This window comes from Myxine glutinosa, chromosome 10 (genome assembly GCF_964187855.1).
Source record: "Myxine glutinosa chromosome 10, kmMyxGlut1.1, whole genome shotgun sequence".
Lineage (NCBI taxonomy): Eukaryota > Metazoa > Chordata > Myxini > Myxiniformes > Myxinidae > Myxine > Myxine glutinosa.
In genome coordinates, this window is record NC_136270.1 from 28,134,091 (window position 1) to 28,157,236 (window position 23,146).

Below are 23,146 nucleotides of genomic sequence, written 5' to 3' on the forward strand. Positions count from 1 at the left end.
TTACGAACTTTATTCCCAAAGATTCGGGGCAATTTGTTTCAAATGTGTTGGTGCAGAATGTAATGTGTTGGTGCAGAATGTTATTGCTTGAACATGGAGAATAGTGGCCCCTGCCGGAGGGTGTGCTGATTGGGAGCCCCCCACACACCCCCCTCCCCAGATGTAAAAGGAGACCTCCATCCATCCATTCCTCAGGCGAAGAAGAAGCTTGACCTCGAGCTTTAATGTAGCATTTCCTGCTGTCGTAAAATAATAAAAATTGTGCTGTTGGAGAGGGAATTTATTTGCTTGGTTGGATAGCTAATAATTAAAAATAAATATAAAGATTATTTATATGCGAGTATAAAAAGATTTTTAAATATAAAGATTCCTGTTTTAAAAGCCCGTCTTTCCAGGATTGAAGAAGCGGGAATAGGAGCTTAATGTTCGAACTGTAACATTTATTGTTTGATGACAGAAGGAACCCTGTTGATTTTCGGACACGGAAGGACCACACAAACAGCCACGACGGCAGCTGCACCAACATTAATTACGTGTTATAAATGATCGTTTTTTTCATGTTTCACTTTATGCAAATAGGTGTATGTATGTACAGGTAGTGCACAAAGAAATGGAAACACCTGCGTAAATGAGGGACACCAAGCAACGGCTTCCACACAGGTGGTGTAGCCGATGTGTTAATTCAGCAAATAACATCCCAGCATGCTTTGGGTCATGTATAAAAATGCTGCACAGGCCTGGATGCCTATAATTGTGGCGAGCATGGCTGCAAGAGGAGACCCCTTGATGCCCTCATCCACAGAGCACGTGTGGTCGCCCAATGATTTGATGAACGTGACACTGTTATCCACATGTCATGGCCTTCTTAGTCACCAGATCTGAATGCAATCTAGCATTTATGGGATCTTTTGAAACAACACCTGAGACAGCGTTTTCCACTTCCATCAAACAGGTGTGATTTGGTATTCTCATGGAAGAATGGTGCCACCTCTAGTCAGGTTCACTATGTTTTTTCGTTCAAAATTTTGGAGATTAGCAAAACTATACATTTCTGGAATACTCAGAGCATGAGGAATCCAAAAATTAATGTTTGCATTTGCATAGACACCTTTGCGAAAATGACACTCAGGACAGTGATGAAGATCTGTAAAAGCATATTCCTGAACGGTGTAGACCTAGTAGATCCTGTGTATAGGACTTATAGTTCAATCTGATACTAACAAGGCTGCTTTCTTGCTTTATAAACCCATACCTATAACTTCAAAGGACTTGCAATATCATGTATTATGTAATACAGTTATATCACAAATATAAAGACAATGGTTTTCAATTACCTTTGTTGCTTTTCTATAATCCTGAGCACTATTTTGAGGCCTTTATTGGATTCCTTAACCCAGAAAACATAGGATTAGCATATTTAATTAAGTTTCTAGGTTGACCAGAAGCCGAGATAGCGCAAAATATGTATTTTATGGTGGCCATTTTCAAAATCCAAAATGGCGGCCATGCAGGTGTCTGTGCAAATGCCAACATTGATTTTCGGATTCTCCATGCTCTGATGATTCCAAAAATGTACAGGTTTGCTAATCTCCCAAAATTTTGAACAAAATTATATTTGTTAACATAGTGAACCTGACTACTCCCTCCTGCAGAATTTCAGACTGGTGGACTATATGCCACAGCTCATACAGGCCGTACTGGCCGCACGGGGTGGCCCAACACCCTATTAAGTGACTTTACGTTGGTGTTTCCATTTTTTGTCGACTACCTGTGTGTGTGTGTGTATGTATGTATGTATGTATGTATGTATGTATGTATGTCTGAACCTTGTAGAATAGAAAACTGCTTGGTTGATCTCCATCAAATTTTGCTTGAGTGCTTGGGGTATCATGGGTCAGGTCATGAACACAAAATACCACCCTCACCCCTCTCCCCCCCTTCCTGCCTCCCCCAACCCCTCCTGTGACTGTATATGTGTAATTGTACAAGTTGTTTAACCACTGATCCCTGCCCGAGGGAGGGCGTAATGACACTGTAGCGGTTACCGCTGGATGCACACAATCGCCTTGCACCGGCCAGAACACGGCCAGACGCGCCTCTCCCGGGCATGCCCGGACTCACTGTTCCCGGGCACGCCCGGTCTCGTCTTTCCCGGGCACGCCCGGTCTCGTCTTTCCCGGGCATGCCCGCTATCGCCTTTCCAGGGCTCGCCCAGAGCGTCCGGGCATGCCCGCTCTCGCCTTTCCAGGGCTCGCCCAGAGCGTCCGGGCATGCCCGCTCTCGCCTTTCCAGTGCTCGTCCAGAGCGCCCGGGCACGCCCAGCCTCGACTTGCCAGGCCGCAGCCAAACACGCCCGGGCAGGTCCAGACTCGCCTTTCCAAGGCTCGCCCTTGACACCCGGGCATGCCCGGTATAGCTTTTGCCGGGCAAACTTCCCGACATAAATGTGTATATATATTGCTGCCCGATAAACGGGCTGGTGTCAGAATACCTGAGCTGTTTTGTTTCATTAAAGCAACTCGGACGAATTCCGTCTTTGGTCGCGTCACTTCTTTCGACTCGCGTTGGAGCGCAGTTCCTTCAACACCATATTTCGCTCACGGAGGGAGCTGGTCTGACTAGCTCACGAAATGCTTTTCATGTATAGGGTGGCTCGAAGTTTAGGTTGGCCTCATTGATTGATTGATTGATTGATTATTACTTCTGCCACCAAAGGTGGTTGGAGGTTATGTTTTCACCCCTTGTCTGTTTGTTTGTTTGTCTGTCTGTGAACAAGATATCTCAACGTCGTGGACGGATTTGGACGTATTTTGGCAGAGTGGTAGAGTATTTGACGAGGACAAAAGTATTAGATTTTGGTGAAGATCTGGATTCGGATCTGGCTAGTATAATTTTTTACGTTTCTTCATCATTGGGAATATGAATGAATGAATGAATGAATGAATGATCGTTTTAAGGCCATTTTTCCCCGCTAGAGCGGGGGTTAGCCTTGCGGGCCCCATGACAATCATGGTTCCCTGTTTGAGGCAATGTTTTTATGGCCGGATGCCCTTCCTGACGCCATTGGGAGATAGGGCCGAAAACTATATATAGCAATACATCTCAAAAAGTTGTTTACAGATTTGGACGAAATTTGGTGGAGAGGTTGTGTATTGACGAGGAAGAATTGATTCAATTTTTGTGAAGATCTGAATATGAATTCGAAGACAACATTTATTTAATATTTATGTGATTCTTCACCATTGAGTGATCGGGCTAAATCTGATACATAGCATGATATCTCAAAAGGTTATCGACGGATTTGGACGAAACTTGGTGGAACGGTTGGGTGTGTGATGAGGACTAATCGATTTGGTTTCGGTGAAGATCTGAGTATAGATTTGCATACGAGAGTTATTTAATTTTAAAGTCATTCTTCTCCATTGAGGGATCGGGCAAAAAGCGATATACAACAACAACAACAACAACAACAACAACCCATCATCTTTCGCAATTCATCATGTGTGGGCAAAAAGCGATATATAACATGATATTTTAAAAGGTTATGGGCGAGTTATGACTAAACTAGGGGAATGAGTTGGTTATGTGACAAATGCAAGCCGATTAGATTTTGGTATTTACAATGCAACAATGTAAAATATCTCGAGTGTTAATATGGAAGACGAAGGCTTCAACAGTGATACATCTGCTCCTCTTCCGAGCTCTTTTTATTTGGAAATAAGAACTTCTCCCTGACCCTGAGTGGAAATATTTTATTGTTGAAAAGAAATTCCTCAAAAGTAAATCTCTTATTTCACCGAGCAGTGATATCGCCATATTTTTGAAGGCTCGTATGGTTTCCAAGCAGGCTTTTCCTTGTATTTACCAGATCGTTATGCTTCGATTTGAATTCCCAGCTGGTTTGAATGTTGTCTGTGCATCGTCATCCTTGTCAGGCTTTTGGCAGGAAAAAGATGCTCTGGGAGGTTTTGTAGTTTTTTTGTGAAGATAGTTTTACTTTCTTCTTATTCTTTCCCAGCTGCATGAAAGCCTGACGTGCACAAATCTTGTCTGCGAAAATCTATTTTCCTCCTCATCTTTGATAATGTTTGAGTTTGGCCTAAGTTTGCTTTCCTGAATGCTCTGATACCTCCAAGGCAACGGATTTCCTTTCGATTTTACCACATCGTGCTGGAATTGCCATCACCTCTTCGTTATTTTCTGGTGTTGTTGAAGGACACTGCAGGGATTACCTTGGTGCATTGTGTAATTTTTTTTTCCTTGGACAGTCTTCACTTTTGTCGAATATGCTCGACTTATTTCATCTGAATGATCATTTCAACCTTTACCCCTTGATTAAGATGTAACATTTGCATCTTCAGTTTCTATTCCACACAACCTGTTTGCCATTTGCTGAGAAATTAGCCAGCATTATTAGCGCTGAGGAAGCGCCTCTAGCGAATGACTTCCAGCCAGTGTAACGCGAATTCCTGTCACAGGAATTCTGAGATCATATGTGTGACGTGGCAGTTCCTGATTGGTTCGTGTTGGGGAACGCCTTCTCGCTGTCGACGTGACGTAAATTCGCGCACGCGCACTGGTGAAGCTTACTCGATCTTACTCGATCCCATATTACATGTACTTTCATTGCATACAAATTATACTTCCTCCTAGAAATTCCATGCCCGAACCTCAGCGCAATCCAAGAGGATTCACTTGTTTGTTAAACCATAACATTATTTTGTTATTTTGTTTATTATTATTATTTTGGCCTCCAAAGCCAGTCGCCGACTGGGCATCCTCCATCGTGCGAAGTCCTTTCTGGGCACTTCTGAGCTCCTCACCACATACAAAGCTTTCATCCACAGCTCAATGGAGTACTGCTCTCCCCTCTGGGCTGGTGCTCCTGCCTCACACCTAGCTCGGCTTCACGCGGTTGAAACCAAAGCATTCAGAATCATTGGAATCTCCTGCAATGAAGCTGTTTCTGAGGGCCTCTCTCTCTTTCACCACAGGCAGGTTGGTGGTCTTTCTGTCTTTTCCCGACTCCTCTCTGACCTAGCTCCCCCAGTTCTGTCTGTGCTCTGGCCCCCAAATACTCCTGCAGGATGCACAAGATGTGCCAGCAACCCTCTTCTGGTGAAACTGCCAAAATCAAGACTCTGCTCACCTTCATTCCTTCATTCCTCTTTTCTCCCGCCTCTGAAACAAACTCCCACACTCTCTTCAATCCCTCTCCTCCCTCTCCTCCCTCCAGGTCTTTAAAACAGCTGTTCACCACCATCTCTTATCTTCCCCCATCCAAAACTTTGATCTTTTCTACCCCCGCTAATTCACCCCAAATCCGCCTCTTGAAATCCCCAACTTCTTTCCTGAAATTCCTCGAAGTGTTCATTTGCTCTATACCGTGTACCCCTCCCTCCCCCAGCCCTCCCCCTACCACAGATCTACCGACATCCTTGTTCTCTTCTGTTGTTGTGCTTGTGTGCTTCCCTCTGTCCTCCTCTTGTCTCCCGCTCCCTTCATTGCATGTTTTATGTCTCTGTGCATGTTTTCATGTTCAATGTGTTGGCTCTTACATGAGCCTCGATTCTGTAAACAAAAAACATGCATGTAATAATTTATTTGTCTTCATGTGAAATTTAACCTCGTTTCTAAAAAAAAAGAAAACATTCAGAAGGTGTGCTATGCTGCTGAAATTAAGTACGTGTTTGTCAAGGCAGTGGTGGTCTATACGTAGGGTTAATTCTGACCCTGGGACTTGGGTGCATGCTCATGCCTCCACAACCTCAACCCACATCCCGATTCCTTGTGTTCATCCAAATCAATTTATTGCTCTTAATGGTTCATTATTTTGTGCTGATTGTGTCACCTTTACTTGATAAGCTTACTTCAAACAAACATTATGTACATTTCGATGTAATTAAAACTGCAGCTTAAACCCTGCCTCTCTTCATAAAACAAAATATTTTAAATTTTCCCATTATGGGCTTTCTACACAATACAGGAACAATGTTGGAATTTTTAGATGAGGGGCCATCGACTGCCTTCATCGGTGAGGGATGTGGGGGCATTGAGTTTATAATTTTCACACCTATCTACTCTAATCAGAGCAACAATATATTTTACCACACTCATCCTAAGTCAAAACGCCTGGTGTTAGTTTAACGGTTAAGCTGGCTGGCTTGAGATTTTAGGGTCTCGAGTTTGAGCCCTTGTCGGGCCGATTAAATAACACCGGGTGGGTTGACTCAGCCTGTCATCCATTCCGAGGTCGGCAAAATGAGCTTGCTGTTAACAGGGGACAGCCGCGTTTCCAGGAAATGATGCAACCAGCAGCCAAAAGCTGCATATGAAACAACAAGAAGTCTTTCGATTTTGTGTAATTGTTCAGCTATCATCTTTGTGTGTTGCCACCCACTCTCTTAACCCCCGCCATTGTCTAGGTGTTGGTGTGCCAATTTCCACTGCTGGGGGAGACATTTCTTCATCAGTACTGAGTGTGGGTGGAACAACGCGGGGCCCATCAGAGCGGCACCGTGTTCTCTGTCGAGCCCAGTCAGCTCCGCTACCTTTGCCCCCACGAGGCCTGCAACTTTGGGACAGCACTCCACTTCCTCACACATCAGTGAGTGAAATTGAGTCACATGTGTTGATAACCCTGAAGAGGCTTTGAGGCTTTTTCGAATGCTGTCAGTTTCAATCACATACCATCCATCTGTGCTGAGTGTTTGTTACTGTTTAGTTTTTCAAGGCATGCAAGAGTGAAATGAGATTTTGTAACCGCTTATTATCCATAATCATTCGATGGTTAAAAATTGGTTTTTGTAGCTCCGATTCCCTCTGCAACCCTTAATACCTTAAATGTTGGAAGTATTTGTGCTTAAAAGCAGAATTGTAATTCAATTTGAGTAAGTTCAGAATTTTAAAAACAAGAAAATAAGGCTTTGAAACACTTTGCGTTCTCTTCCTGGAGGACAATTCCAAACAAACGCAATCTCAGATCTATTCACAAAGCCCGCAACAAGTGTGTCTACTCTCAAGAAATCCAGAACACGACATCTGTCCAACCTCAAGATTGAACTTTCAAACTTTTCCTTCCTCAAACCTGGTAGCACCTTCAACTTGGTCTCTGGTGCATCTGTATGCTCCCCATCCATCCCTTCCCTCACTTCAAATTGCCTCCACAGCCGACTCCACTTGTGAGAATGCCGAATGCCTTAATTATGTTTGCTTCCAAATCTTATGTCCGCAACACCTCGCTCTCCATACTCACCATACCCAGTCGTGCCCAACTGTTGCTGGACTCGGTCTTTTGCACCTGAGAAGGTGAGGTTTCTGGCAACCCTCAACACTAATTGTACAACTGGGCCGGACGGCGTCAGCTCAAGTGTCCTTGAAAACCTGCTCTGCTGCTCTTGCACATCCTCTTTCTGTTCTGTTCACCATATCATTTGCTTGAGATCATCTTCCATCTGCTTGGATGCCAGCCAACATCATTGCATTACATGAATTAAAAAGATCAGAGATTGCAGACCCTCACCAGGACTTGTTTTGTGTGGTGTATTGTGTATGGTAAATAAATGGAAGGATGTACTAAATGAAAGGTCGTTGATTGCAAATGAAAGGTCCAAATGGTATCGTTGGAATGTGTAATGGTCTAAAGGTTATTAAAGATATAAATGGGTATAAATGGTAAAAATTGTCTTAAGTGCATAAAGGGTCTGTGGGATCTTAAATTGTCTTGGGGCTCTTGCAAGGACGTTCATGGTCAAAATGGTCTCAATGGTCTCAATGGTCTTAGGTGTCTTCGGGGTCATGAAGGGTATTCGGGGTGTCTGGGGTCTTAAGTGTTTTCTGGCTCTTAAAGGTTATTAGTGGTCTGAAGTGTTTCAAAGGGTGTTGGGGTCCTGAAGGGTCTGATGGTTATAAACGGTCTTGGGGTTCTAAAATGGTTTGGGTATTTTAGGGGTCTTTGGAATCATAAGGGTCTTTTCGGAATCTTCAGGGTCTTTGGAATCTTCAGGGTCTTTGGAATCTTCAGGGTCTTTGGAATCTTAAGGGTCTTTGGAATATTAAGGGTCTTTGGAATCTTAAGGGTATTCTGGGTCAAAAGGGTATTAAGGGTCTTTAAGGGTTTTAGGCTTCTATGGAACCACCTTTAGAGACAGAGCAGGGGTTGGCCTTTATCGGGCACCGTGGTTCCATTTTTGAAGCAATGTTTTATGGCCGGATGCTCTTCCTGCCACCAACCCTGTCAGTCGCCTCTTGCGACACACAGGGAATTACTAGTGAACTGGTACTCAATTTGCCGACCTCGCAAGGATGACAGGCTGAGGCAACCCCCCTGGTGTTAATTCAGTGATCGACCGGGATTCGAACCCAGGATTCTAGGATCCCAAGCCGGTATTTTTTATTTTTGGCTTCTATAGGGTCTAATGTAATTAATACACACTCGCATACTTTACGGACAGAAAAACAAACGGACCCAAATGCAATACCCTCTCCTCTGGCAAGGATAACAAGGTGCAAAAACCGATCCCCTTAACTACATACTGTTACGTTTGTGGGGAGGTAGGCAATGATTACCTTAGTCCAGGTAGAAGTGTATAGATTGCCATGCTCCGTATGTCGCGATGCTGAAGAAGAAGAAACCCCCATGTACAGTCACGTGAAAATGTAAGTACACCCCATGTAAAGTTTTGACTTTTTCAACATATTTCAACATACAGCTATTTGATCTTCATTTCAACAATATTGATAGACAAAGATGATATTGTGGGGGTTACCCCATTGGGACATAATCCACAGGCACGGGACCAGTGGGGCTTTTGATGGTGTGGGCGTGGCGTGCGCGTGGTTGTTGGAGCCACGCCCCCTGAAGTGATTTTGCGTTATAAAAGATGTTTGAGTTCCGGTCGCGGCTTCGTTCTGTTGGAATAAAGGAGCTTTCAACAGCTGAGAAGTGTCTCGTCCTCTCGTCATCCGCAACTCCGACAATATAATATAACAAATATCATGAAACATTTACATTTTGTAGTCCATTGTGTAATTTAAATGAACATAAATGCAAATTTCGCCTGTGGAAAAAGTAAGTACACCCCTACATTTATCACTCCTGCAAATACCTAAAATTAGAATCAGGTGCACCAGCTCAGGTGCAAATGATTAGAATATCGTCAGAGAGGATCTTGGAGGAACCTGTCCTATTTAAACCTCAGACATTTAGTTTGGTTTGCTTTGTTGTTGAAGTGTGCGGCGTCACCATGCCTAGATCAAAAGAGCTCTCTGAGGCCTTCAGAAAGAAGGTTATAGATGCCTACGAGTCTGGGAAGGGATTTAAAAAGATCTCCAAACAATTTGAAATCAATCATTCGACTGTCCGGAAGATCATCTACAAGTGGAGAAGATTCCAAACAACTGCCAACTTGTTCAGGCCAGGCCGCCCCAGCAAGTTCAGCCCGAGAGCAGACCGCAAGATGCTGAAAGAAGTCTCTAAGAACCCCAGAATGTCATCACGGGACCAACAGGTAGCTCTTTCCACTGTAGATGTCAAAGTGCACGAGTCTACCATTAGAAAGAGGCTGCACAAATGTGATCTACATGGGAGGTGTGCCAGGTGAAACCTTTGCTGTCCAGAAAGAACATCAGGGCAAGACTAAAGTTTGCCAATGAACACCTCGGCAAAGACCAGCACTTCTGGAACAATGTGCTCTGGACAGATGAGTCAAAGGTCGAGCTATTGGGCCACAGTACCAGAAGACATGTTTGGCGAAAACCAAAGACAGCATTTGACCACAAGAACCTGACACCAACTGTAAAGCATGGTGGTGGAAATATTATGGTTTGGGGCAGCTTTGCTGCATCAGGGCCTGGGCAGCTCACCATCATATAATCCACTATGAATTCTTCATTGTACCAGAGGGTGCTTGAGGATAATGTGAGGCCATCTGTCGGAAAGTTGAAGCTCAACCGAAGGTGGACCTTGCAACATGACAATGACCCTAAACATATCGGTAAATCCACCAAGGAATGGCTGAAAAGAAAGAAATGGAGGGTTCTGGAATGGCCAAGTCCAAGCCCAGATCTAAATCCCATCAAGATGTTGTTGGGGGTTTGAAACGAGCTGTGCATGCAAGAAACCCCTCAAATATCGCACAGCTGAAAGAATTCTGCATGGAGGAGTGGGCAAAAATTTCTCCCAGTCAATGTCAGAGACTGGTAGACAGTTATAAGAAACGCCTTCTTGAGGTTGTTTCTGCCAAAGGGGGCAATACCACCGATTAGAGCCAAGGGTGTACTTACTTTTTCCACATGCGAAATTTGCATTTATGTTTATTTAAATTATACAATGGACTACAAAATGTAAATATTTCATGATATTTTTAATATTATATCACCTTTATCTATCAATATTGTTGAAATGAAGATCAAATAGCTGTATGTTGAAATATGTTGAAAAAGTCAAAACTTTACATGGGGTGTACTTACTTTTTCACGTGACTGTACATAAGTAGGGATCCGTTAGATCGTATGTCGTGTAAGTGTATGTGTCCCCATGTGAGGGGTGGGGTTATGTTAGTTGGGGATTATGGGTAATGAATCCCCTGTATGTAATTGCTTCTGTTAGTTCCCCTCTGTTCTTTATGACAATGCAGCACACACACAAAGCCAGGCAATAGCGCATTAAAAGACACCAAATAAAAGCTAACCGGAAACAGTATTTTGAGCACCACCGATGATACCACCGACGTGTGATCACAAGAGCGGGTAGGTCTGTGAGGCCACGCCCCGGAGAGCAGTGATTGGTTAGGATTGTCAAGCAACGACGAGAGGGACTCGCTGGTTGGAGCAGGCACGGGCGGCGTCGGATGACGTCAGAGCCTCGAGTACAAAGGAGTTGGATACAAAGTACAAAGGGGCCGACATTTTCTCCCTCGTCTTCTGGATCTGAAAGTGAACGGGCACCGATAAGCTCTTGCGGTGGGACAGGCAACGAACGGTCGAAGTTTACGAGCTCATGGCTGTGGGGTTTTGTGGCGAACGGTCGTGTTCCAACATTTTCCCTCCTCTTGCGTTGGGATTAGCTCTTGCATTGGGACACCCTCTTGCGTTGGAACATTGGTGCCGAACAGTCACAGTTCATAGCGCTCTTGCGCTAGGGACGTTGGAGGTTTCGATGATCGTGAGGAGGAGCGAACTGCGGACCAAGGCTTGCGGTTTCCCACGCACAGGCTGCAGGCCTGTGTTTCCCGCGAGCGAACTGTGCACGGAGGCCTGTGCTGTTCCCGCCAAGAACGCGGGGGTTTGTCGATTCCTGAGGGGGTTCGGGAGACGCTCAGAGCTAAGTACCTAAAAACAAACGCTTTATTTTCACCTTTATTTTCCCTTTGTGTGTATACGGGTCCGTGTGGGAGCGCTCCATTTAGGAATCTTATTTTATCGTACATTCCTTGTTTGCCGGTATTTCTTCAATAAAGCCCATATTTTTGTACGTTTTAAATCCGTGTCGGTTGGCTTTAATTATCACAGGTTCGAAGACGTCTGGTGGGACCCGTGAAGGTAAGAGCTTCGCCCTCACCCACGCGCGTATTAACTCTGCTATATTTTGACTGAACGCCTCGGAGTGTTAAGCTCGATTGTCAATCCGCCCGAAACCGGTCTTTATCGGCACCGACAGGACAATACCTATCACCTTACTTTCAGACATCAGCAAAGTCATGGAATCCATCAATGCAGTTGATATTAAATCCTTCATTTTCTCAAATGGTTTCATCTCAGATGATCCATTCGGATTCAAACCAAGTCACTCTACCTTGGCCATCCTGCCTCTGCTCTCTAAACAATGGATGGAGGCCCTCAATGCCAGACTAACAACCTGCCTTTCCCTCCATACTTTTTTTTGACATCCAAGGCCAACTGCACACGTGGCTTACTGACTTCCTCTACTTTTGTGACAGAATCCTTTCTCCTTGTAAAGGCTGGAGTGGTGCCCTAAGGCAGTATTCTGGTGTTCGGGGCCCTGTCCTATTCCCAATCTTCATCAACAATCTTTCTGACTGGAAAATCCTCTACCAATTTGCTGATGACTTTTGGATCTGAGGACCTCACTGCTGTGACATCTCTCATCCTTAACATAGGCAGGCAGCAGCCTCCCCCCTCTCTTCAGACCTCAACAGAATCACAAGCTGGTCAAACTATGAAAATACACCTTTCAATCCTGACAAATATCTCTCTCCCTCTCTCTCTGAATAGACTGTCTTGCAAACCCTCCCATATACGTTCTTGACAATCCTCTTTAAGAAATTCAGTTACTCAAACTTTTGAGCCTCAATATCAGCTGTGATCTTTCTTGGGCAAACCACATTGCTAAGTTGCCCTCCAAAGCCAGCCACTTGGCATCCTATGTCGTGCAAAGGCATACCTGAACTCTTATCCACCTGCAAGGCTTTCATCCACAGATTGATGGAGTCCAACTCACCCCTCTGGGCTGGCGAGCCTGCCTCACACCTTTTGCTCAGCATGACGCCGTGGAATCAAAAGCCTTAAAGATCATTGGAATCTCCCATGATGAAGGTGAGTCTTTGTGCCTATCAGTTTCACACTGCAGACAGGTTGGTCTTCTCTCTGTCTACTATCGCCTCCTTTCTCGTCTTGCATCATCTGCCCTCTCGGTGTTTTGTCCCCCAGGTATCTGCAGGGCGCACGTGATTCTCCATCAACCCCCTTCTGGTGAAACTCCCAAAATCCAGAATCACTGCTCACCTCCACTCATTTGTTCCTCTTTTTGCCTCCTATAGAACCAACTTCCACATTCTCTTCAATTCCATTCTTCCTTCTATGTTTTTGAGACAGCTGTTCATCACCATCTCATCTCACATCCAAAACCCATGATATTTTCTATGCCCCATTAACTCCCCCCAAGCCCAGCTCTTTCCAAATTAACAGTTTTTCTTTCCCGAGAGTTTGCTTCTGTATACTTATTGTCCGCCCCTACCCCTCATTCTTCCCCATATCCCTTAGTTGTCCAAGTCTCTCTCTTTTGTTCTCCAACCTTGCTGTCATTGTTTCCTCCTTCTTTCTGCTGTTCCTTTTCTTCAGTTGTGTCCCAATCCTATCTATCTTCTAGCTCCTCCAAAAGCCCCAACTTTGTATATAATAAGGCTTTTGGCCTTTCTTCATACTTGCCCAAATTTTCATTCTGGTTTGGTCAGTCTTCTCGTGAATCTTTTTTATTTAGAATTCCCCTCGCAACATTTTCCTTGTGGATTTTGATTCAACTCGACGTTATTTGATCATTTAATCGAGTCTTATGCAGGCATGCTTCAATTTTCACTTTAATCAACAGCCTGCTGCTTGATGTGATATTTTTCTGCACTGCATGAGAATATGTTTGTTAAATTTGACCTCTCTGGGGATAAAATTGGAGATTACCAAAGCTGGAATGCTACTGACAGCTATTTTGGTCCACCTTAACTGCTTTCAAATGGCTGAAGATCAACAGCTCAAGAGCGACCAAGTGACCCGCTCATCCTGATTGTTGCCGTTTGGTAATTTGAAACAATTTGGACCTCAGTCGTTTGACGGTCATTTTGGGCACTTAAACATAATAGGTTGGTTTCAGGTTGGTGAATATTGCTCCAATTAATTTTTGACTTGTTTGAGGAAATGTAAGGCAGATGGCTATCAGAAAAATGTTGTTTGAGCTTGAAGTTGTGCAACTGATTTGCTTGTCAAAAAATGGGCAGAATATTTTCCACCACCCCTCTTCCTTGGATGCTCTATTGCCTCTTCCTTTACACCCCTCCCTCCCTCTACTCTGTTTTCCCACCAAACTTTTTTTTCCTTTTTCCCCATGCATGGCCACATCTTTTAAGTTCCTCCAAACTCGGGGTACAAATTCAACATAGGCCATGTGGCCGTGGCCTCACGTGGGGGTGTGATCCCTCCCTCCTCCCTCCACCTCCCCTCTCCTCCCAATCTCACTCACTCATGGGCTCGTACACTCACTGATATAAATGTGTAGTACCTTCTGTGTGGGCTAAAAAGCTGAAATTTTGCATACTGCTGCAACCCAAGCCAATATTCCAAGAAAAATCACAAAATAGCAGGAATTGTCCATAAACGAAAATATTTGAGAATAAAAGTCGGTCGGTGCAGCCTTGCTCTGCTCACGGTGGTCACATGGCCCAAGCCAATGTAATTTGCACTTGAAATGTTTGCTAGGCAATGCTAACACATGCATCTTCCACCTCTTATTTTATAACATGTTCCTCTATTTACATTTAAAAATTACTAGATATTTGTAAACTTTTTAATAAAGCTCATTCTAATCACTAATTCTTGATTTCATCGAGTTGTATAGCTGTTTGCAGAATTCAAGCACAATCCACATAAAATGTATGAAGCGCTCTTACAATCCACATCATCAAATCTATGAAGCTTATTTTCATAATGTTTGCACGTTGGGTGCACCCGTTTATTTGTGTACAATCTGCAAGGCATGCTCCACTCGTAGTTATGCAGAGATAATTGGGGGTCCTCCTCCCAGCCTGGGCCTAAACCCCTAGGACTATGATTTTTTATTTTTTAAACCACCAAAAAAAACCCCGTTTATAACCATTACTTTTCAATTTATTCTGCTCATTGGTTCAGGAGTGCATGCAGGTCAGACAAACAGACACTTTTAAAATTTCAGAATGGTTGCTGTTCCATTCTCACTGGTCTCCACACAACGCTGTGAGCAAAGTTTGCTTTACACTCGGCACAAGATTGCTTCAAGTTTGTTTTACCTCAATTCTCACCTGTTTTCCAATAGACTCGAGCATGGATTTGAAGCCATGACTTTTGGGATTTCATGCCCAGCATCCTAACTTCTGACTTCACGCCACCTTGTCACCCCTTGAGCCAGTTATTTTTATTCGGTCATGGGAAGGATTGCCATCTGATTGATTTCCATTCAATGGATAGTTTATTTAATTGTCTGTAATCAAACTATTTTGATTAACTTTGGTTCATTAATTCTTTAAATCCATTGCATGATGACAAAGTAGCAATTTGAAATGCTTTTGTGGCAGTTGTCATTAAATGCCACAAGCTGCTGCCCTGAGACCGACGAGAGCCTCAGTGACGGTCCCAGGCCGGGAAAGGTGCGTGTGAAGCAGGAGCCATGTGAAGGTGAGAGAGACAACGAGGAGCCAGGCTCTGCTGAGAAGCGCCCAAGATCTGATCACATCTCGTTACATGGGCAGGTAAAATGTCCATCTTTCCTCACATCCTGCCATGTATCTCAGATTTCCTTACAAAATTCAAAAATGCTCACTTCATACACTCACCCCTTCCTTTAAGAAAGGATCTTAACGGTTTTGTAATGATGGAGATTTTCTTTCTATATTGTTTAAAACATTCTTGGAGAATGGATTGCTGTTTGGGAGTTCAAATCTTCACTGGCAATGCTAAGTGCGGTATAGGAGAATCTAGAGATTTTCGGCCATGCTGCAATCACACACTTCCTTGTACTGCCAGATATGCCAAACATATCAATATCCATTGTGGGTTTTCCTGTTTTTTTTTGTTTTTTTGGGGGTTTTTTTGTATACTGAATCGAGGCTCGTAAAAGAGCTAACATTTATATCACAAACAAATCAACCAGACAAACAAAATATATAAAAAGAGGGAGCGGAAGACAAGATGGGGAGAGAAGGGGAAGCACACAAACACAACATTTGAGAGCAGGGAGATGTGTGGGAGGGAGAGGGCTTGGGGGGAGGAGGCGTGGGAAGGGGGAGGGGAGGGGGGTGGGAGAAGTATAAAACACAAGGACACCAAGGACTTCCAGGACAGAAGTTGGTATTTCAAAAAAGTGGATTTGGGGTGAAATTAGCGGGGGTAGAAAAGATCAAGGTTTTGGATGGGGGAAGATAAGAGATGGTGGTGAACAGCTGTTTTAAAGACCTGGAGGATGGAGTGGGATTGAAGAGAGTGAGGGGGTTTGTTCCAGAGGTGGGAGAAAAGAGGAATGAAGGAGTGAAGGTGAGCAGTTCCCAAACTGAGCAGTTAGCTTATGATGATGCAATCCCAGGTACAAATCGCATACTCCGTGGTGGTTTGTCTGTTGTCTCCTCTTGTCCGTGTTGTTCATGTTGTTCATGTGGAAGTACACCGTGTGCTAAAATCCTTTGCCCTTGTTGTTGTGTGCAAGCTCCATGGGCCTTTAAGTACTGTAATCCAAAATTAAATACATTTGTGAGGTGAGATGTACAACTACAGGAACATAGCCATCTCAAGATAAGCTGCTTGAGTTTGGTTGTACCTATGTAAATGCAAGGAATGTGCTCAGAGTAAATGTTCTGCTTCGGCCTTCAATGACTGGGATATCATTTTGATTTTTATGGGCTTGTGCTTTATTGAAAAGATATAGTCTTAAAAAGCACTTGCGCCTTAGATATCCAGGATATAAAATGCTCATCTCAAAGATGATTTATTTGTCTGTGATGCGTCCTGCCCTGGACGCATCACAGACACCTGCACTGGACGGACACGTCCTGTACATTTGACGTGATGGATCTCAACGATGCAATGTTGTCATGGTGCATTAAACCTACAACACAACTGTCTATGGAAACTGAGTAGTCGCCAATGCTAGGATTTCATTGAAAGTAAGTGAATGTTTGCAAATACATAAATAAATAAATCGTATATGAATCTGAGTCATCGGATGTTTTACTTCGTGTCTGTTGGGGATATGTTTGGCATGTGTGGATTGTCTCGTACATTTATGGCAGAGTAAAGTCATTAATTTCTGCCAAGGGTTTGGTATTTTCTCTTGATTAACTGAAACTACTGTTTATTTTGTGGATTAAATTTCAAGATGTGTGATAAACAATGTTTGTTTTGGCCGCTGCGGTTAATGTGCAATCTCCTTATGCATTGTGGATTACATTTCAAGACGTGTGACATTATTCATGATGCAGAGAATGTGTGCTTGGTTTGGGGGTATTTTCTGGGCATTTTTATTCAACAATTCTTCTTTGAAAGCCACAGATATCTGGTTGAGATGTGAAGCTTTGTATCGCTCGCAACAGCTGTGTGAGCTCGAATTCTTCAGTTGAAATTGGATCAGTGTTACGATTTATCATGAGCCGTTTGAGACATTCTGGCAGCATGCTTGAAGATTTTCAAAAGCTTTTCGTTGTATTTCATATCCTCGCACCAGCTGAGTTTAAATTCCTACGAATACCTTGTAGGCCTTATTGGAGCAGCAACGGATGCAGCAGCTGCAGTTGTACCAAGCACAGCTTGCAGCGGCAGGCCGTTCTACAGGCCTGCCTCCACGACGACCCCTTATCCGCACGCGTTCCACTCCGGCTTACGCCTGCTTACCACAACCAGAACCTGCCCGCCAACACCGCTTCACCACAGGTCTTGTCGAATTCCATCTGATAGCTCCATCATTTGAAGGACTCATTCAACTGATGTTTGTTTGCCTGTTTGTATATTCCTTGAATGGACACGCTAACAGATTGGTGGTTTTGGTTGTTCAGGGTTGGTGTACGACACACAGATGCAGAAACATCAGTGCAGTTGTGGAGATAACACTTCACATCCCGAGCATGCAGGCCGTATTCAGAGCATCTGGTCCCGTCTGCAGGAAACAGGCCTAGTGGCTAAGTGTGAGGTATTGAGTGGGAGTTAATGCACTAAATCCTTTCCTCACTTCATTGTGTACTTCCCTGACTGGTGCGATGCTCTAATAAGTTGTTTTGTCCGTCTGGCGTTGGCCTCGTTGACTCGAGTCTTTTATTCGGAAGTGTGTGGGAAGGGATGTGGGATGGCACAACTGGAGTGAGTCCAACATTTTTGACACACAGTTTAAATTGCACCCAAATGAGCTGCAAGTTTCTGATTCCTGAAATGTTGTGACATTCGAGCATTCATGTATGGTTGGTTCGTGTCAAAATTGTGTTGCAAAAAAATTAAAAAAACACTGGATATAATTCTTAATGAAAATAGTGCACTTGAAAACCTCATTGCAAATTTTTTTTTTTTTGAAGTTTAACAAACATGCATGTTGCTTCTGTTCTTTCCTACTGGGGCGTTGCACTTGTTGTTTATTTTTGAAAAGTAAAATTTATTTAAAACTAGAACGGCACTCAGTAGAGAGCATACCTCTGCCAGGTGAACAGTTTACGTTTTGTATCCCAGAGTAGACCAGAAAATCACAATACAGAATCGCACTTAATCAAAATCATCCGTCCACAACTTTTTGAGATATCCTCCGACATATCGTTTTTGGCCCTATCTTCCAATGGTGAAGAATCGCTTTAAAAATTATACTAGCCGGATCCGTATCCGGATCTTCACCAAAATTGAATCGATTCGTCCTTGTCACACACACAACCTGCCCACCAAGTTTCGTCCAAATCCGTCCATAACCTTTTGAGATATCTTGCTATGTGTTGGTTTTATCTGTCACTCAATGGTGAAGAATCACTTAATAAATTAAATAATTCTCATATCCGAATCCATATTCAGATCTTCACCAAAATCGAATCTATTCTTTCTTGTCAGACAACCAACCGGTCCGCCAAGTTTCGTCGAAATCCGTCCACAACTTTTTGAGATATCCTGCTATGTATAGTTTTTGGCCCTATCTCCCAATGGTGAAGAATTACTTTAAAAATTCTACTAGCCGGATCCGAATCTGGATCTTCACCAAAGTCAAATAATTTCGTCCTTGTCACATACGCTACCTCTGCCAAGTTTCATCCGAATCCGTCCACAACTTTTTGAGATATATTGTTCACAAACAGACAGACAGACAGGGGTGAAAACATAATCTCCATCCACCTTGGGTGGCGGAGGTAATAACACGACTGGTAAAAACACATTCGACTCCGAAACAAAGCTCGGGAAACGTTAATGAAATGTTTAAATGTTGTATGTCGTGCTGCAGGGAAGCATCTAAACAACTCTGATCATGCCATGATCATGCCACATGGGCACTTTTTGAGGATAGTGCCTTGATCATGCAATGACCTAAAATCACTTGGTTGCAAATAACCACTGCCAAGTGCACAAGTATTTCACTGCAGAATTGTTGACAAGTCGACGAGGTGCAAAATTTTGCAACTTGCAACTTGCGACTTGACTCGGACTTGACAAATTGACTTGAGATTCGGATGTTGGATTTTATGTCTGGTACTTGCGACTTGAGTTTATAATGACTTATTGACAATATTTTGAAAATAAACATTGACTATCAACATTTATTTGGAACGTGGTAAACTAGAACGGCACTCGGTAAAGCGCATACCTCGGCCAGGCTGAACAGTTTACATTTTGTATTCCCCTGATGGGCCGAATCTGCATCGGGACCTGAACCAAACTTGAATCTGCTTATTATTGTCACCTGCCCAACTCATCCACCAAGGTGTGTCCGAATCCATGCTTAACTTTTTTTTTTTAATATGCTGTGAACAGACAGACGGGCAGACTAACAGTGGTGAAAACTTAACCACTGTCCACCTTTGGTGGCAGAGGGAATGATTGTCAGTCGAGGGCGTGAGCGATTTGGTCAATGATGACATATACCGTGTACATGTGCAGCGTGCTAGCATTCATGGCCACCAGGTCGCATACCTTTCACCACTGAGGTTAAAAGGAGTGTCCACTTTCCAGACAGCACACCATGTCCAACAGAAGACCAGTCTTACTCACATGGGAAACCTTATTCAAACTATGAACATTCGTGCTGGTGAAAACCTGGCCCTGATCGTTAACCCTGTGCATGTCCCAACCCGATAAAAAGATTTTGTGATTATTGAAATATGTCAGTTGTTTTGGATTATTTGCATTTTGTCAATAATTGTAAATTTCATCACGATTTGTCATTTTAAAAGGAAACATAAAAAAGTATGCTATCTTAAAAGACAACAATTTAAGCTATTATGTTGTACGTTTAATTTTAACATTCTTAATAAATATACAAGTGTATTATTAAACAAGTGTAGCCTGGTGTTGGCTTAGCGGCTAGGGTGCCGGCTTGGGATCCTAGGATCCTGGGTTCGAATCCCGGTCGATCGCTGAATTAACGCCAGGGGGGTTGACTCAGCCTGTCATCCTTCCGAGGTCGGCAAATTGAGTACCAGCTTTGCTGGGATGAATGATCACGGTGTGTACCCCGGTTTAGAACAGGTGCACCGTATCCCTGCGCATCGAAGAGCGTGACCAAGGGTTGGCGTCAGGAAGGGCATCCGGCCATAAAAACATTGCCTCAAACAGGTCACCATGATTGTCATGGGGCCCGCAAGGCTAACCCCTGCTCTAGCGGGGAAAAAAATGACCTTAAAACGATCATTCATTCATTCATTATTAAAGTCTCCTTACCCGTTCCACATGGAATGCTTTGGTTATACGTGTCAACTGTTTCAATGTAGGCTGAGGTTACTGACTAGTCTCGTGTACATATGTTCAACTATGTTCACTAGATATGATTTAACATCAACAAGAACAGATACATTCAAAGTACACCGCCCCCATGCCAAATAAATAAATAACATCCTCAAGCACATAGACGGTATTGGGAGGGAGTGGTGTACAATTGGCTAATTGCCTGGTGTTGGCTTGGCGGTTAGGGTGGCAGCTTGGGATCCTCGGATCCTGGGTTTGAATCCCGCTCGATTGCTGAATTAATGCCAGGGGGGTTGACTCAGCCTGTCATCCTTCCGAGGTCGGCAAATTGAGTACCAGTTGCCTGGTAATTCCCTGTGTCGCAACAGGCGAATAACAGGGTTGGCGGCAGGAAGTGCATCCAGCCATAAAACATTGCTTCAAAAAAAGTGGACCATGGTGCCCGAAAAAGGCCAACCCCTGCTCTGCGGGGAAATGGCCTCTGAAGGTGGTTCATTTGGCTAATAGCATACGTAAACCACCAGTGTTTCATCCGAATCTAACTTTTTGAAAACTAATTAAAAATTTAATTAACCAAAAATTAAATAACTAATCGATTAATTCACTTATAAATAAATCCACAATATCCTTTATGGCCACATCACTTGGTCACTATCGTGTCCAAATATTAGGTTCCTAGCTCAAAAGGTGCCTGAGATATTGCCCAGATTAGAAGGAAAAATCGATAATAATTAAGTAATTAATCAATTAATTGATCAAAAAACAATACTGTTTTTTAATATAATAATAGTTTTTGCCAAAGCATGTGCTCGCTTTTGTGCCGAAAATGAAAATTCAGCTTCCTTGCTGAAAGGATGGTGACCAAGGTGCCCAAAAAAGGCCAACCTCTGCTCTGCAGGGAAAAATGGCCTCTAATGGTGGTTCTTACTCAAAGGATGGCTGAGATATTGCCCAAACGAACGAACAAACAAGAAACCAGAATGAAAACTGCGTACTCCCTTTCAGCGCGCGTCATTGCCGGGCTCCTTTTTGTGCCCGGCAATGACGTCATGCAACACCTGAAGATGGCAAAGGAAAGGAGCGGTGCGCAATTACTTTTTTCTGGGAACAAAGCCAAACGTTTCCAATGTGTCAAGTTAACAACCAAAAACTCGAGTACAACAGCTTTTCAGAACATGCATTGCAAAAAATTCCTTGATAGATTTTACTGTACTCCAAGGTTTATAAATAAACTGGGATAAAAGTCCCGTCAAAAATGATGGGTTGGAACAGTTTATTCGACGGTGCAGCCTCGTGAGCGTGCCAAAGTCTGAAGCCTCGGCCTCGTGTCAGTTGTGCTTATTTCTTATTTATTTATTAGACATCCTTCGGACGTAAATGAACATTCGTTTTACTCTTCTTCACATTGTCCTCATGTCTACTTTCAGAGCCGCCTGGACAAAATCCTGTACAAAAGGTCTTCATTAATGGCTTCACAATATCACTGAACTGAACTTGTTTTTTAACTTTAAGCATTCACCACTATGGTTTCCTATTTCCTGAGACTTGCTGCAGACTTGCTGATTTACCTGTCGAGTACAGACATTGCAAGGTCAATGGTGTTCTTTCCTCTTTAAACGGATATAAAAAGGTTTTGCAAAAGTATCTCACATTTTGACCAATGGGCACAACATTGATCACCACATTCATCACATGTACCTCCCTCTGTTTGTGAAAGCTTTTTTTTTTTACAATGATCATTTCAAAAGTTTCACACTGAACCATTTTTAGCGCAATGAACACATGTCCATCACCTGAAGGACTCTTTCTAAGGCAAAGGATCCCTTGATGGAAAGAGAGATTATGCATCACACATTACATTTCCAAAAGTGTTTTTTTTCTGCAACCTAAAAAGCTGTACTTTGTTTATTTGCATTTTATTTTCAATGCAAATTAATTGTAGAACATGCAGCAATAATAATTTCTCGATGCTTAAATTTTGTCTAGTGATATTGTCACTTAAGCAGGTTAGTTTTTCAGGCCATATGACAGTCAATTCTGATTAAAGCATTCTTGGTCAAACCAAGATGGCGGCCAACATGCTGATTCCATGCTGTGGAACAGAGGTGTGCATTATTTAGTTGTGAAGGAGAATGGCAAAGCAACCTGAAACTGAACAAAAGCTGTTTTAAAGCGGTGAAGCCGCTTCAGTATTTGGCTATGTCCTTCCATCCGCCCATCAAAAATAAAGAAGAAGAACCCTTCTAACCCACCGTGTTTAATTTGAAAGGATTCTAAAGTGTAATCCAAGAGCGTTCTAAAGAGTAATGCTGAGGTGTTCTAAAGGATAAGGGTAATTCTAAAGGGTAATTCTAAGGTGTTCTAAAGGGTAATTCTAAGGTGTTCTAAAGGGTAATTGTCAGGTGTTCTGAAGTGTAATTATAAAGGCTAATTCTCAGGTGTTTTAAAGGGTAATTCTAAAAGGTAATTTTAAAGTGTAATTATAGAGGGTTATAAAGGGAAATTCTAGAGGGTTCTAAAGGGTTATTCTAAAGGGTAGTTCTAGTGGGTTCTAAAGGGTAATTCTAAGGTGTTCTAAAGGGTAATTCTAGAGTGTTATAATGGGTAATTCTCGAGGTTTGTAATGGGTAATTGTAAGGTGTTCGAAAGGGTAATTCTAAGGTGTTCTTAAGGGTAATTCTAGAGGGTTATAACAGGTAATTCTAGTGGGTTCTGAAGGGTAATTCTAAAGGGTAGTTCTCAGGTGTTCTTAAGG

The 23,146-nt window shown here is 43.1% G+C and overlaps 1 protein-coding gene across 1 annotated transcript in view; it reads left to right on the forward strand.

Moving 5' to 3' along the window:
• The window catches only part of LOC137434320 (histone deacetylase 5), a 280,361-nt gene that overhangs the window by 177,631 nt on the left and 79,584 nt on the right, over positions 1–23,146 (forward strand). The window contains exons 10-13 of the mRNA XM_078785493.1: positions 6,426–6,607; positions 15,057–15,230; positions 17,226–17,400; positions 17,523–17,656. Coding sequence (XP_078641619.1) covers positions 6,426–6,607; positions 15,057–15,230; positions 17,226–17,400; positions 17,523–17,656 — 665 coding nt within the window. The remainder of the gene's footprint in view (positions 1–6,425; positions 6,608–15,056; positions 15,231–17,225; positions 17,401–17,522; positions 17,657–23,146) is intronic.